Source organism: Halichoerus grypus, chromosome 6 (genome assembly GCF_964656455.1).
Source record: "Halichoerus grypus chromosome 6, mHalGry1.hap1.1, whole genome shotgun sequence".
In the NCBI taxonomy this organism is placed as follows: Eukaryota; Metazoa; Chordata; class Mammalia; order Carnivora; family Phocidae; genus Halichoerus; species Halichoerus grypus.
Window position 1 is genome coordinate 168,298,644 of NC_135717.1, and position 14,977 is coordinate 168,313,620.

The 14,977-nt window shown below is 59.5% G+C and overlaps 1 protein-coding gene across 1 annotated transcript in view; it reads left to right on the forward strand.

Annotated features, from left to right (window-relative positions):
• CYTH4 (cytohesin 4) overlaps positions 1–10,117 on the forward strand; it is a 28,400-nt gene extending 18,283 nt beyond the window's left edge. Inside the window, exons 9-13 of the mRNA XM_036108706.2 lie at positions 4,225–4,336; positions 5,727–5,803; positions 6,146–6,217; positions 6,735–6,889; positions 8,073–10,117. Coding sequence (XP_035964599.1) covers positions 4,225–4,336; positions 5,727–5,803; positions 6,146–6,217; positions 6,735–6,889; positions 8,073–8,145 — 489 coding nt within the window. The 3' untranslated portion in view covers positions 8,146–10,117. The remainder of the gene's footprint in view (positions 1–4,224; positions 4,337–5,726; positions 5,804–6,145; positions 6,218–6,734; positions 6,890–8,072) is intronic.
• The last annotated feature ends 4,860 nt before the right edge of the window (positions 10,118–14,977 follow it).

The following is a 14,977-nucleotide window of genomic DNA, read 5'->3' on the forward strand; positions in this document are numbered from 1 at the left end:
CACAGCACAGAATGAGGCCTTGAGAGCTGGTTAGAGCTCGAGTCAAATCCCCGTCTGCCCCGTTTGTCTGTCGGTGACCTTGGGGAATGACTCACCCCCCTCTCCAAGCCACCATTCTCTCAACCAGGATAATGACGCCTGCGTCACCGAGCTGCTGGGAGTAGCAATTTGTAAAAATGTAAAGGGCACAGCCCCTGCCAGGTACAGAGCACAGGGTCTAAATGGTGGCTTAGGTCACTATGAAGAATAACTAATAATAATTTTAAAACCCCAGCACTTAGCAAGGTGCCCGAAATCTAAAATAAATTTGGGAATCGGTAAGTCCTCTCGTTGTGGTGCCGGTGACAGGAGGCTGGGCACACCTGGTCCGGCAGATAATGAGTTAATGGCACACCAGCATTATTGCCTCAGCCCCCCAAACTCCCCCATGAGCCTTCTTGAACACCTCCCTCCTTGGGCATGTTTCCCAATTCAAGCCTTTTGTTAATAACAATGCGCTACATTTGTGTAGAGCTTGTAACTTTCTCCTCCTGGGGCTTTAGGGTCTAGTATCTCAATTTAAGGTCACACTCTGCCTGGGAGGTCTGGGAAGGGTTTATTAGCCCCTTCCCAAGGTGCAAAGAGAACCACACAAGCCTGGTCCTTGCTGTTCAGGGCTTTTACCGCAGAAGTCTGGGGGGAAGCCTGGGTGCTGTGTGGTTGGGGGGCATATGCCTGCCTTCTCTCTGGGCCTCATCTTCCCTATATGTAAAGCAAGACCTCACCTTTAAGCACCTTCAGATATTCAAAGTTTGTCACTTTGTGGAAAGATTTCCCATCGTGGTACTGGAGCTTGGGCCCTGCTGAGGACACATAATGCTTTTAAGCTGGGCAAGGGTTCAGAGAGGTGCACTATGGGAGGCAGGGGACAGGCGGGTTGAGCCCGTCTTGCCCTGGCTATCCTGATAGGGATGAGGCAGAATGCCTAAGAGACTCAGGGCAAAGGTACAGGGTGCAGACTCAGAGGATAGGAGATCAAATCCTAGCTCTGCCCTTTATGGTTATGTGACCTTGAGTGTGAGCCTCAGTTTCTTCACCCCCAAAGTGGGCAGATGATGGTGCCCCCTGGTGGTTCTCCTGAGAAGCCAAGTTAATGCACTTCAAGCTCCTGGCACTTGACAGGCACCCAAGAAATGCCAAGAAGGGGGCCACTCACCTTGAGAGAGCTGCCCAGAGAGGGAGCTCAGGTGGAAGAGCAGAAAAAGGAGAGAGGCCAAGAAAGAGGGCTCTCCAGCCTCTGGTGTTATAGGTGGAGAAACTGAGGCTCAAGCAGGGGAACAGTCTCCCAGTGCAGGGCATGTTCTGCTGTGGGCAGCCCTGGACCTGCTGGGTTTTTGTCCAAACATCTTCATCAGAACTGACCACATACCGGGTCCGGTTCTGAGCACTCTGTTCTCATTAACTCCTCCTGACACCCTTAGGCAGTGGGCACCCTTCCCAGTTCACAGCAAAGGAAACTGACCTCCTAGAGCGGGAGCTGCCCAGGGGTCTCATAGTTTGCGAGGACATCAGATTCGAACCCATGCCTCTCTGACTCCAGGGCCCTTCCTTCAGCAGAGAGCAGAAGGCAGGATTTGGGGATGGAGGACTTGGCTGTGTTTCCCAGTTACCGGTTGCTTCCTGGCTAAAGGAATCTCAACTTGTGTAATGGAAAAGATCAGGGATCGATTTGGCTTCAGATCCGCCGGCTTCAGGCTCAGCTAGATCCAGGTGCTCAGTGAGGTCAGGACTCGATCTGGTCTCTCCATCTCTCGGCAACCTTTTCCTCCATGTTGGCTTCCCTCCTAAACAGGCTCTCTTCAAGCTGCGGCAGAGACTGCCCAGGCAGCTTCAGGGTTCATTCTCACTTAGCAGCTAAAACTGAAGTCCCAGAACTAAGGCTTATTGGCTGGCTTGGGTCACACGTCCTCCCTGAACCAGGCACCGTGGCCGCAGGAGGAAATGTTCTGATTGGCCAGATGGGAGTCATTCGCTCCTTCCTGGAGCCTGGGGCAGGGGGGCAGGGAGTGTGCACCCCCTCAGCAACCTGGACAGAGAGTGTCTGGGGGGGAGCCCCCAGAGGAAAACCGGGGGCGGAGAGAGACAGAGACAAGACCAGCAGAACCGCTGGAAGGTGGCATCTACCCAGCCAGGTTTGGTGGCCACCAGCCCCACCCCCCCCGCCCCCGCACAGGGGTGTTTACTTACAGGGGAGGGCTGGTGTTTACAAGGTGCAGGAACGGTAGATGAACCGTGCTGTTTCCTTTGTGGGGGGCAGAACGTGCAAGCTGATAGGCCACCCGCAGAAGCTGCCAGGGGGCCCCTTGTGGGTACCGCGGAGGATGAGACCCCCCTGTCTGGCCCCCTGCTTGCGTCCTGGGCCTCCCAAACGTTTGTCTGTGCTGACAGCTCTGCTGACAAGGCCTTTCTGCCACTGGCCTTTGTTCCATCAGCCAGCACCACCTGGGAATTCCCAGGGCTGGGCCTGGGCAGGAGGGGCAACAGGGCTCCCCAGCTGCACTAGGGGTGCGGGGGTTCCAAAAAAGGGCCTGTGGTCCCTGCTTCTCCCTACGCCCACCCCAGCGCAGCCAGGCTGAGCCAGGGATTCTGGAGTCCATCCGAAGCCCAGGAAAAGCTGCTTCTGGTGGGATTGTAACCACCCCCACCCCCGCCCCACCCCGGAGCTATCGGGTCAGCAAAACCCAGCAAACACCATTTCTAAAACCTTAGGGGAATCCAACAGTACTTGTGAAATTTTTCATTTCAAATCTCAAGGAAACCATCGGAACAGCAGTATACACAAAGGCAACAGAAGGGAGCTAATTATCTTCGAGATGGAGATCCAGCACTGGGTCTGGTTTTAATAAGCTGAAACAGTTGAGAATGTTTTTCCAAACACTTGGAAACACAGGCAGGTTGATCACAGAACACAGGGCCCTGTGGCAGGGGGTTCAAAACACACCGGGATGACAGGTCTCTGCCCTGGCTTGCATACCTCCAGTGACGGGGATCTCATTACCATACCAGGTTGCTCCATCCATATGCTAGCAGCTCTAACTGCTAGAACGTCCTGCATGGAGAACTGAAATCTGCTTTCTGGGAACTCCCAGCCCTGCGACCACAGCCCACCTGGAACAGGTCCCTGCCCTTGAGAGCCAAGTTCGGCATCCCATGTTGAGTCTGTCCTTGGGCTGGGCTTCTTGACACAGGCAGTCAATCCCCGTCTCCCTGGTCGCTCCTCCGTGTCCCCCTACCCAGGGTATACCTGGAAGTCTCTGCTACTGCAGCTAAGCAAAAGGGGGGCCCCCCTGCCCTCATGGATGTTACCCAAGGAGGCCCTGACTCTGGCTGCTCTGCCCCAGTGTGTGTGTGAGTATGTCTGAGCGTCTGTGTGTGCACACACAGGCAGACAGGTGTGGGGGTGTACAGGTCCCAGCCGGGTGTCCTTGTCGGCAACACTCTCAGACACTGGGGTGATGGTCTCTGACTCCCTCATCTGACCTGTAAGAGGGGCGCTGGGTGGCTGGGTGAAGGCAGAAGCTGTACTCCTCCCTCCCTCCTCTTCACCTTCCCCTAGACTTAGGGCAGGGAGGGGCTCTGACCCCTGTGTAGTCCATTTACCCCCCCCACCCCACCCCACCCCAGAACTCTGAGGGGTCAGCATCTTTCTCTCTATTTCTGCTGATGAGGACCAGCAGCTCAGATAGGTTGAGGAACATGCCCATGGTCACACAGCCATCGAGTGACTAAGCTGAGACTTTAACCCAGATAGCCTGACGCCAAAGCCGGTGCTCTTCTGGAATTCTAGCAACGGGGGCCGGGGCGGGGAGGAAAGGGGGGGACCATCAACCGACTGGTCGGTAAAGAGCTGCCAACCTGTTTGAGGCCAGGCCCTGGGGGAGTCCTGGGGGTTGTGACACCCAGGCTTGCCCTGGGGGAGCGCCCCACCCAGTGGGGGAGACCCAGCCCAGCAAGCAGACAGGCATGGGCGAGGCAGCTGGGCACAGTCTCTCTGAGGAGCGGCCTCCGCGTGCGTGCACTGCTCTGGCAACAGAGCGGGGGGACCTGGCATGCGGTGGGGTTGGGGGCCCCAGCGGCCTGGGGGAAGCAGGGAGCGTTTCCAGGCCACGCGGACCCAGCAGGGTCCAGGCTCCGGACTGGGGTGGACATCACAGCCCGCTCTTCCCCGCCCCTCTCTGGGGCCAGAACCTCTTTGACAGCATCAAGAGCGAACCCTTCTCCATCCCGGAGGACGACGGCAATGACCTCACTCACACCTTCTTCAACCCCGACCGCGAGGGCTGGCTGCTCAAACTGGGTGAGGCGCACGCTCGGGCACACTCGGGCACGTGGCACGTGCACTCAGACACATGCAAGCACACACCACGCACGCACACATTGACATGCAGCCTCAGGGGTGGAGTCAGGCAACACCCCCGCCCTCCAGCCGTCCGCCTGCCCCATCCCTCCATCTGTCTGTCTTGGGCAGGAAGGGGACAGTGGGGGAGGGGAGGACAAGCAGGAAGAGGAGATGAGAGGCCCATAGACCCTTCAACTACAGGCCTCTCTCTCTTCCTGGAGGGCTTCTGAGGAAGCCCGGCCCAGAGAGGTTGGGGTACCTGTCTGAGGCCACACAGCCAACAAGTGGGTGGGCAGAAGGTTGGGTGTCCCTGAAGGATGGGGGAGGAAATGGGACGGAATGTGGCTCAGGGGAGCTTCCCTTCAGCATGACAAGGGGGCTGGGAGGACCTCCAGCCTGCAGAGAGGAGCCACGGGTGGGGGCTGGGGTGACGGCTCTCGCAGCAGGGACAGACTGCCAAATCTGGCAGGGGAACTGCAGGGCCCAGCACTCCTGGATGCCTCCCCAGCGGAGGTAGCCCAGCCAGGGATGGTGGCGTTTGGAGACAGGTAAGGACAGACACCTCGTGTTGCAACAGAGACCTGGGCTGGGGATGCCCGCCCAAGCCCTCCACGGCCCCATGCCCGGATGCCAGCCGTTCTGCAGACCATGGCGACTCCTTCCTTGCCCGACAGACAGTTCCCAGCCCCAGGGAGACTCTAAGTCACAGATCCCAGCTCCTCCCTGCACGTGCCAGTGGTCAGGTTCCTCGGCCTTGGTTTCCACGGCTGTGAAATGGTCATCACGAGCACTGGGAGGGTTCAATGTGTGGCAAAATGGCCAAGCACTTGGGCTCTGGAGCTAGGACACTGGGCTCGAATCTGAGCTCCGCTGCAGGACTTTGAGCAGATGACTGCGCCTCCCTGTGCCTTGGTCTCTTCATCTGTAAAATGGGGTTAATAACAGTCCCCTCCTCATAGGCAGTTCTAGGGATTAATAAGCAAATATTTTCTAAAAACATCTAGAACATTGTCTGGCAAGCGAAAGACGAAATACTTAGCACAGTGCCAGGCAGGGAGCCGGCCAAGGGATGAACTGAGGGGGAAGGGCGGCCACTGGTCCTGGGGCCTGATCTTGGAGGAGCCTCGAATGCCAGCTCAAGCGGACAGGGGTAGCCTGGGGTGATGGGCGCCGCTAGGGTGTTTGAGGGACAAAGTGATGGGTCTGGGGGAAAGTGTGGTGGGCTGGGGGTTAGGAGGCTTGAGAGGAAGGGGCAGAGAAAAGCTCTCCAGGCCCCGCTCTCACGGAAGGAAGGGTCAGTGGCCCAGGGAGAGGAAGTCTGGCTGACTGCGCCATTGGCCTCTCGCAGGGGGCCGCGTGAAGACGTGGAAACGCCGCTGGTTCATCCTGACCGACAACTGTCTCTACTACTTCGAATTCACCACTGTAAGCAGGGTGCTCCTGAGCCTGCCCCTGCCCCTCTCCCTACTCCCAGACTAGTGCTAATCAGTCCACTCACAGAGCTTGGGGCCCCTTTGAGATCATTCAGCCCCCCTCCGCACCCATTTCACAGGGGGGGAAACTGAGCGGCAAGGAGGAGGAGGGGCAGCCTCCTAACTCCCTGCCCGGGCTCTCTGTGCGCTGCTCCCCTCCCCCTCCAAGGCTGGACAGAGTCTGGGGAGATGAGTGCACTCCTCTATGAGTTTGGGGAGCCCCACAAGTTCACTCCCTGCCCTGGGTGTCAAGGCTGCATTTGCTGATCCTGGCCTTCCCCGGCCCCTCTTGCAGGACAAGGAGCCACGGGGAATCATACCGCTGGAGAACCTCTCCGTGCAGAAGGTGGATGACCCCAAGAAGCCAGTAGGTGGCGCAGTGGGGTCCTGAGAGCCCCAGCCGCTGGGGGAATTTCTGAAATGGGGAGGGAGGCCAGGGGGCGGCTGGCCTGGACCCTCCAGAAAGCCCTCGGTGGGGTTTAGGGTTGCCTCAGTTTCCCTCCCGAGGCCGTGGGTCCTGGGGGCAGGTCAATGGCATCAAAAGGGCATGGTCTCATTGTCTCTCAGAGCCTGCCTTTGACACTGGCCGATGACCTTGAGTAAGTCTCTGCTCCTTTCTGAGCCTCAGTTTCCCCAGCAGTCAGCTGGGGGTTTTAGGGGAAACGGTGGATTTAGGTCGTGCCTGGCACATAGTAGGTTCTCAACGTGAGGAGGAGCAGCTCCTGCCCCTTGGCCCTGCACGGGAAGCCGGCCCGGGGTGGGGTGTGTCTTGCTGTCGGTCTGAGCCCCAAGTGGCTAGTCCTCGCTGAATGCCCGGGAAAGCCCGGCCCGGCCGCCCTCTCCTCCCACCCCTGCCCAGCCCTCACCCGGCCACCTCCCCGCAGTTCTGCCTGGAGCTCTACAACCCCAGCTGCCGGGGCCAGAAGATCAAGGCGTGTAAGACGGACGGCGAGGGCAAGGTGGTGGAGGGCAAGCACGAGTCTTACCGCATCTCTGCGTCCAGCGCCGACGAGCGCGACCAATGGATCGAGGCCATCCGGTAAGGGCCGGCTGGGCCTCTTGTCCCTCCCGGAGGCCCCTGCTTCTCTCTGGGCCTTGTCTCCTTGTCCGCAAAAGGGGTTAAATCCAGAATCTCCCTCTTGTCTCTGGCATGCAAATCCCTGCCACCCAGGTTCTGTAGCCAGGCCCCAGGACACAGGGGAGCGAGGCCCCAACTTCATGGGCTGGCGGAACGATCCCGTGAGATGTTGCATGTAAAGCTCTCTGCCCAGTGCCTGACCCGTGGTCAGTGCTCTTGAATGACGCTCTCATTGGCACCAGGATCCAAAGGGGCCCTGGAAAGACCTGGTGGAGAGGGAGGGAAGGGCTCTCTAAGGGAAAGGACCAGTACCGGCAAAGACGAGAGGGCAGGTCAGTGCAGGGCCTCCCTGGACAGCAGCCTGGTGTCCTGGGGGGCCTGGTGCCGGGCAGTGCGGGGGGCCTGGCTCTGCAGGGACCGGGCAGTGGGAGACCAAGTCCTTAGTCGCCATGGCAACTAGTGCGGGTTTCTCCTGGGGGCACTGGGGAGACTGGTAAACAGAGAAGGGGTGTGGCCAGGTGAGGAAGGCCATGGTGTAGGGGCTGATTTTGAGGTGCCGGGATGGGCAGTGGAGGGAGCCAGGTGTGGGGCAAGAGCCAATGGGGAGACGTGGGTGATGGTGGGTCCTGTCAGCCAGAGGATGACACCGAGGGGTTGCCGGGCCAGGGGCTGTGTCCCAGGGACTTGCGGGGTCTTTCCCCTCAAGCCGTGCAGCAGTCCTGTGAAGTGCCCAGGCCAAACCCACTCTGACCTCCATTTTACAGATGAGGCCCCGAGCCCCGCCCAGGGGAGGGCCCTGCCCCCGCACATAGCCAGTGGGGGGCAAGCAGGCCTGCTGGCTCCATCTGGGCTCCTTCCTCCTCCTTCTGGGAGTCTGAAGAGGGGTCCCGAGAACTGGGGGAGGGCGCAGAATTCCCAAGGCTGTCCGCTCTCAGCCTCACCCTCTCCTGCCCGGCCTGTGGGACTCCGGGAAAGGCTGACTCACCGTAACCTGGTCCTTGGTGGGGCCATCTGGCCTTTCTCCTGCAGCCCGGCAGGCCATCCCCTCCCTGGGAGACCCGCGCCCCTGCTACAAACCCTGGGAGCTGGGAGCCCCTTGGCAGCCAGCCCAGCCCTGCGATCTTTTCACCTGCTCTCATTTCAGAGCCAGCATCACCCGTGTCCCCTTCTACGACCTGGTCTCTGCTCGGAAGAAGAAGATTGCCAACAAGCACTGAGCTTCCTGAGAGGTGGTGCCGGGGGGTCCAGGGGTCACGGGAACCCCATGACCTGTGGTACCTGGAGACTTATATCCCACCCCAGGACACCCTTTTCTGGCGCATAGACATTGTCCCCACCCCCATGACTTTGAGCTACCAGGAGTGGGGGGTAGAGGGGGCAGGGCTCAGGAGGGTGGGTGGGAAGCCTCACGGGCTCAGAGGTGGCACTTAGGTCCCCCGGCCCCCGGCACCCAGGCACTGCCAGGAAAGGCCCCCGCCCCCTGCCCACGTCACTGCAGCAAGGAGCGAGGAAAGCAGCCCCAGAACCCAGCACCCTGTCCTCCCTTTGGGCCTCAGTCTCCTCTTCTGTGAAACATCTCCTGGACTCTGAAACGCTGTCGGCCCTCGAGGGAGGAGGAGCCGTGGGGATCCTGAGTGCTTCCCGCCCTTGGCCATGGTAATGCCTCCTCCTTCTGCTCAGGGGGGTCTCAGCCAGCCCCTCCCCTGTCTTTGGCTGGGGCTTGGCCGTCCCTGCCTGAGGGACACACACACACAGCTCAGACCCACAGACAGGACCGCCAGGAGACGCCAGGAGCACTGGACTAGGAGCCCAGCGCCTGCAGACTCCATCCCAGCTCCGTCTCCAAATTGCTGTGTGTCCTCTGCCAAGTCACACTCCTCTGGTTCTTGGAAAACTGCGGGGTTTGGATAGAAACGTCTTGGTGCCTTCTCTGTCTGTGCCCTTCACCCCCAGCAACGGTAACAGCCCCAGTGCAGATCCCAGCGGTGCCCCACCTGCCACCTCCCTCCTCATGGACCACTTCCTTTCAGTAGAAGGACAAGATTGTACTGGATCCACCTAAGGAGCTTCTGGCTGGAGATGTCCGCACTTGATGCCTGAGCTGGTGGGGCTCCGACCGAAGGCTGCAGGGAAGCCAAGAGCAGAGTGGGTTCCAATCGCAAGGATGTCCATTTTGGAGGAGGGGCAGGTGGGAATCCTCAAGAAAATGGCAGAGAGCATCCCTGACAGATGTATGCAAGCAGGGCTGGTGGTACAGCCACGAAGCCAAGAAGAGAGAGCTTTGTGAACCGTGGTGACCAGGAGGGCGGCCTGGAGGCAGCGCCCGTGCCACTGAATGACATAGAAGCTTGTGGCAGAGCCTCAGCCCCAGCCTCTCTGCTGACCACTGACCAGGGGTCCTGTGGTGGTGAGGGGCTGCCCCAGCGGGTCCTGGCACCCTGAGACCCACGGTAACGCATCAAGGCTTGAGCTGACTTCCCAGCACGCACGCAAGCAACTCTGCCTTCAGGGAGGCCCCAGCCTGGAGGAGGATTCCTTGAACAGGCTCCTTCTCAGAAGCCCTTCTCACCCCCTCACACGGGCTCTGGGGGAGACCCTGGAGGGCAGTTCCCTGGCAGGAAAGCAGGAGATACGGTTGCGTCTGCCCCACCACCAGCCTGAGTGGGCGAGCCGGAGCGAGGTGGGCTCCCCAGGGGAGGGGAGGCAGTCTCTCGTCCCCTCCACCCCCACTGACACACGCACACCTTTCGTGGGGTCAGGGAGAGAGTAGCTGTCTTGTAAGGGGTGAGATCCCCATCTCCGGAGGTGTGCGAGTGCCTGGTAATGACACGGTACTGAAGAGGGTCTGGGATGGGCATCTGCAGGGGGCCTTGGCGGACATCTGAGGACTTCCACAGACCCCACGTCAGCCTGGGAACTGGATGGCACGGCTGCCGCCTCCTTGGGCCGCTGAAGGGACAGCCGGGGGTCATGGAAGGAGCACTGGGCTGAGGGTCACGGGCTCCGAGGTCCTCTCCCGCCCCTGGCACACGCTCGCTGTGTGGCCTTCGCCCCCCACCCCCCTTTCCCTCTCTGGTCCTCAGCTTCCTCCCCCATCGTTGAGAGGGTGGAAGCAATGTTTTGCAGGCATGAGTGGCTGTCCTGGAAATCACTCAGAAGACAGAATAAAGCTCATGATACATCTCGGGAGTGGGGTCTGTCCTCTCTGTGACCACATCTGCCGTCCTTGACGCCCCCCCTGTTCAGGCCCTTCACCCTCATTCCTTTCCCAGCTGAAGGCAGGAGGACCAGACAGGGAAGAGTGGGCCCTCAGAGGGCCCTGGACCCTCATCCTCAGGGCAACACGGCTGCCACCCAGACAGATGTCCCCAGAGGCTGGACTTGTGACGGAGGTCCCCTCAGAGCAGGGGCAGGGGAGAAGTGGCCCTGTCAAGGCCAGGGAAAGGCAAAGGAATTTCCCAACAGGCAGTGCTGGCCAAAGAGAGAGTGAGCGGCTGCCTCGGAAGGCAGGTATCCAGCCTGGCCCCGGAAGGACGCAAGTACAGGCTGACCCCAGCGGTCACTGGGGAGGGGGAGGAGGGTTCCCAAGCTGGAATTCAGTAACCTTCACTTATTGGTACTTTCCACAATGTTTAAGTAACTACAGTGTTCCAGGCACTGGGGGGACAAGCCCACATGGGGTTTACAATCGGGCGATCCTGAATTCCAGGGTTCTAGGCAGCCCCCTCTGGATGTAGGGCGATGAAGTGGCCCTCACACCCTCTCCCGGGCCCCTGCCTGAGATTCCACCACTGAGCTGCTCCTTGAGGACTGAAGGTGCCAAACCGATCGATCAGTCTCTCCATACGTTCTTTGCTCCGGTCCCGGCGCCTACCGAGTACCAGGCTCCATGCAAGGAACCAGGCATCCAAAGATGATGGAGATAAAGCCGTGGCCCTCAAAGGGAGCTGGGGGCTGCTGGGGAAAACAGGTGCGAAGGGGCAGGGACAGCCTAGACCAACCCGCGCTGTTACGGCCGGGGGCACGGGGGCCAGTGGAGGGCTGGGCTGGGCAGAGAGGCTTCTCAAAGGAGCTGTGCATGAGTGTTTGTTGGCAGCCAGGTCGGGGGAAAGACACACACCTGATCTTGCAGTGAGCTCACCTCGTGTCTGCTGCACCCCACCCCGACACACACACACACACACACACGCACGCACACACCAACTGTGAACTCCTCCCAGGCCATCCTGTCCCTGCTCAGTGCTCAATAATTCTTGCTTAGGATGAAACCCACTGAAAAGGCCCTCTGGGCCTCAGCCTCAGCGGGTGCAGGTGTGTAGAGACACAGGGAACTGGGAGAAAGTTGGTGCTGCTGCGAGTGGGGGGATTGGCCAAAGAGGTGGACAGCCAGGGCCACATCACAGTCGGGAAGGACCAGTGGCTCGGACTTGCTGGCCCAGGCCCCTCGCTGCTCCCAAGGGTGGCCCTCTGCCCACCTCCCCACCGGCCCGCCACTCCTCATTTTGGGCAGCAGGGGGCTCCCACCACACATGAATGAGAGTTGCCACCGTGTAGGCAGCCGCGAGGCCTGAGAGCTGCCCTTTGCGGGAGGGGAAGCTGCCCAGAGTAGAGCTTGGGCCTGGGCATCCCAGAAGGGGAAGCAGCTGGATCTGCAGGCTCAAGCAGCCTGCTCACAGGCACCGATGAGCACGGGCCTGCGCTCTCGCCTCCTGCCGGGCACAGGGCCCCCTGCTCAGCCGAGGAATCAGACACCCTGGCTCTCTCACTTTCTGGCTCTGGGACCCTGCCCTAGCGGCCTAGCCCCTCTAGATGCGATCTTCCTCCTTGAAGGGTTGAGCCAGGTGAGTTCCATGACATGACCTTTAATGCGGACTTCCCTGTACAAGGGGGTCTCAGACATGGGCCCGATGCAGCCCCTACCCTGGGGTGAATCGAGACTGTTTGGAGGTTACGTTTGGGCGGGGTGGGAGGTGGGGGAGGAGGGGCGGAGTGGATAAGAAGGTGCCTCAAAAGCCACTCACTGTGAAGAGCCACAGGGGGGCAGTAGTGAGAGCCACCCAGAGGGCCTGGGTTCAAGGCTTAACTCTACCGTGTCTTAAGCAAGTTTCCTAAGAGATCTGAGCTTCAGATTTCCCATCTATAAAATGGGAATAATTCAATATGTTCAAAATACTTAGAACAGTGTTGGGTACCTACTCAGAGTTATGTTAAGTGCTATCATTTTCATTACAAAGCAAACCATGCACATGCTTTCATGGTACAAGACAGGCTGGAGCCATAGGAGGAGGAAAGAGTCGTGGAGTCAGGAGAATTGAAGATCTGGGAAGCCTTCTTGGAAGAGGTGCCTGTGAAAGATAAACTAAGTGGAGGCTCTTCCAGCCGATGGGGCCAAGAGGAGCTAGGACAAGGAGGCATGACAAGGCCAGGTACTTCTGGTATTCCCTTGGGCCCAAAACAAAGTCTCAGCAGGCCAAGAGTTTGAGGGAGGCTGGGCCCTGGCAGGGGCTGAGCTGCAGGCGCAATAATCCCTCGGGTCTCTCACACCACAGTGCCCCTTGTCATGATGCTCTGACTGGCGATCCAGGAACGTGGTGCTGAACAGAGGCCATCCCAGAACAAGGGAGGACAGGCTTGGCACAGGATGCCCTGGGATGGAGGAGAAAAGAGCAAGGGGCTCCGGGAGGCAAGGGGGGGCGTCTGCCCCGTGCCGGGGCGTGGGAGCACTTCCGGCCTGGAAACCCGGAGCTGGCACTGGGGCCCTGGGCCCGGACGCCAGCAGGCAGGAGATGGGGGGCGGGCAGCCAGGAGTCGAGCGGCAGGTGTGAGAGACCTGGAGAAATTGATTTATTAGGGACAATGAAAGAAGCTAAATATGTTTGCTGGCTCAGCGATGACTCAGGCGTTCCCCAGGGGTCCAAAAAGTGTGAACATCAAAGAATCAAAGACAGGTCTCCTCCCACCCTAGCTGCCAGCTTCGAGCCCCTCCTTCCCCTCAATGAAAGGCCCACCCCCGCCCAATGAGCGGAGGCAGCAGAGACCCAGCCATTCCTCCAGCCTGCATGCCCCCCACCCTGCCAGACCTCCCCAGAATGGCTGAAGAAGTAAGACACATCTAGGTCAAAGTCCTGGCCTTGCCCTAAATTTCTGCATGATCTCAGACAAGTGGCGGACCCTCTCTGGACCCACAGTCACCAGAGAGGACCAAACCCCACCAACAGCCCTTCCCACCCCCCACCCCTCACCCCCCCACCCCGCCACCCCATTTGACTTCTTCTAGGCAGCTGTGAGCACAGCCTCCTCTTCCTAAAATCCAACTTCCCTCCAGGAGAAAAGCCAGATTCCACCAGGCCTCCTTGAGGGAGAACATGTTCTTCTGATACCTGGTTCCAGGCCAGCACTGGGCTCCAGGAGAAACATGGATGCGTCAGAGGCTGAGGCCAGAGGCCGGGAAAAGAAAAGAGGAACAAATGACCTCCTTGAGGGGCAAAGCACTGGGGCCTGCAGTGAGGGACAGGGGAGAAGGGCCGGTAGGGATAGGGTGGGAGGCCTGCCAGACAGTGGGGAGGGGACGGTCCTGATTGGAGGGACTGCCCAGGGAAATGCGCAGAGCCCCAGCACAGTGGCGTGGCCCCTTGGGGAGCAGCGAAGTGCCCAGTGGGCATAGAGGGGACCCGCAGACCCTGGAGCCCGGGAGCCAGGGAAGAGCTCACTGGGAGAGTGGCCAGAGGCTGCTTGTGGGGATGGATTAAGGAGGAGCAGGGCAGCATGGGGGCTGGAGGAAAGGGGTAAGGGACAGGCAGAGGTTGGATAGGAGCAACATGGGTATGGGGTGGCTGGGAGAGCCAAGAGGCTTGACAAGCATCTCCTGCCCCCGCCGCGCAAGGCAGGAGCTAAGGCCTCCATCACCTTTGCCCTCGAGGGCAGTATTTACGGAGGTCTCCCTTTATATCCTCCTCTGAGTTCTTAGTTGACGCTCAAAACCAGCCCACAAAGACCCGCTGCTCCAGATTTGGCCCAGACACCCAGCCACCCCACCGTGCTGAGCATCAGTAGGTCATGGCCGGGGCCACCGCTCACGGAACACCAGCTATAACACTGGGGCCTCTGCCAACACGGTGCCTCCCCACCTCCCAGTGCTCTCCAGCATGAGCACTAACGTCCCCACTTTACAGATCCCCACTTCCCAGGGCCACACGGCCCAGACAGGAGGGCCTGCACCAGCATGGAACCAAGGCTGCCCGGCTTGAGACCATGTAGATTTAGAGCGGCCACAAAATCATCATCCAAAGTAGGACCCGTCAGAAAGTACTAGAATGCTGGGTTAGAGGGGATGCCAGCACAGGAGGAGTAAACCAGGCTGCCCCAGGTACCCCGAGACATATGCTCACCCAAGAGACTGGTCACATCCACAGGAGTCCACCTGGGGACATCCAGGTGGCCCTGTGGGCCAGAAGGGATGTGACCTATGGCTGCTAAATCCTAGAGAAGCAAAGGGCTGAGGTTCTATCCAGAACACATTGGGCCCCAGGCCTCTACCACCACCCAATGCCCCGGAACTCTTCCCCTTCGTGAGTTTCCCCAAGTCCTGCCCCAGTGCTAGTGTGTGGGCTAATCCCAAGGACAGTGAGCCAAATCCACAATATGCCCTCCACAGATGTTACCTGCCACTCTTATATTCTTGTTAGGGGCTTCCTTACAAGGCCCAGAGCAAGGGTACCCCCACAGGTGCCCGGGGCTGCCCATACCATCCTTCCAAGACCAGCTGAAGCCCTCCTCCTACAGGAAGTCCTCCCTGACCACCCCAGCCCCTTTAAGACTCCAGAGATGTCAGAAAACAGGTGTGCTAGCCCCAAACCTCCAAAGGAGACCCAGCACCTGCTTTTGTCTTGATCTTAAATGCTCGCAGTTTTGGCTTTTGGCGTGCCGGTCTTGTGGTCGGCGGCTGCAAGTCTCAAGGGAGGGTATAAGCTTTAGTTCTGCCGCTGGACTCCAAACTCCCCAAGCCCTCTCCTTCTCCCCATCTCTCAGCTTCTGCACAGGGACTTCCAG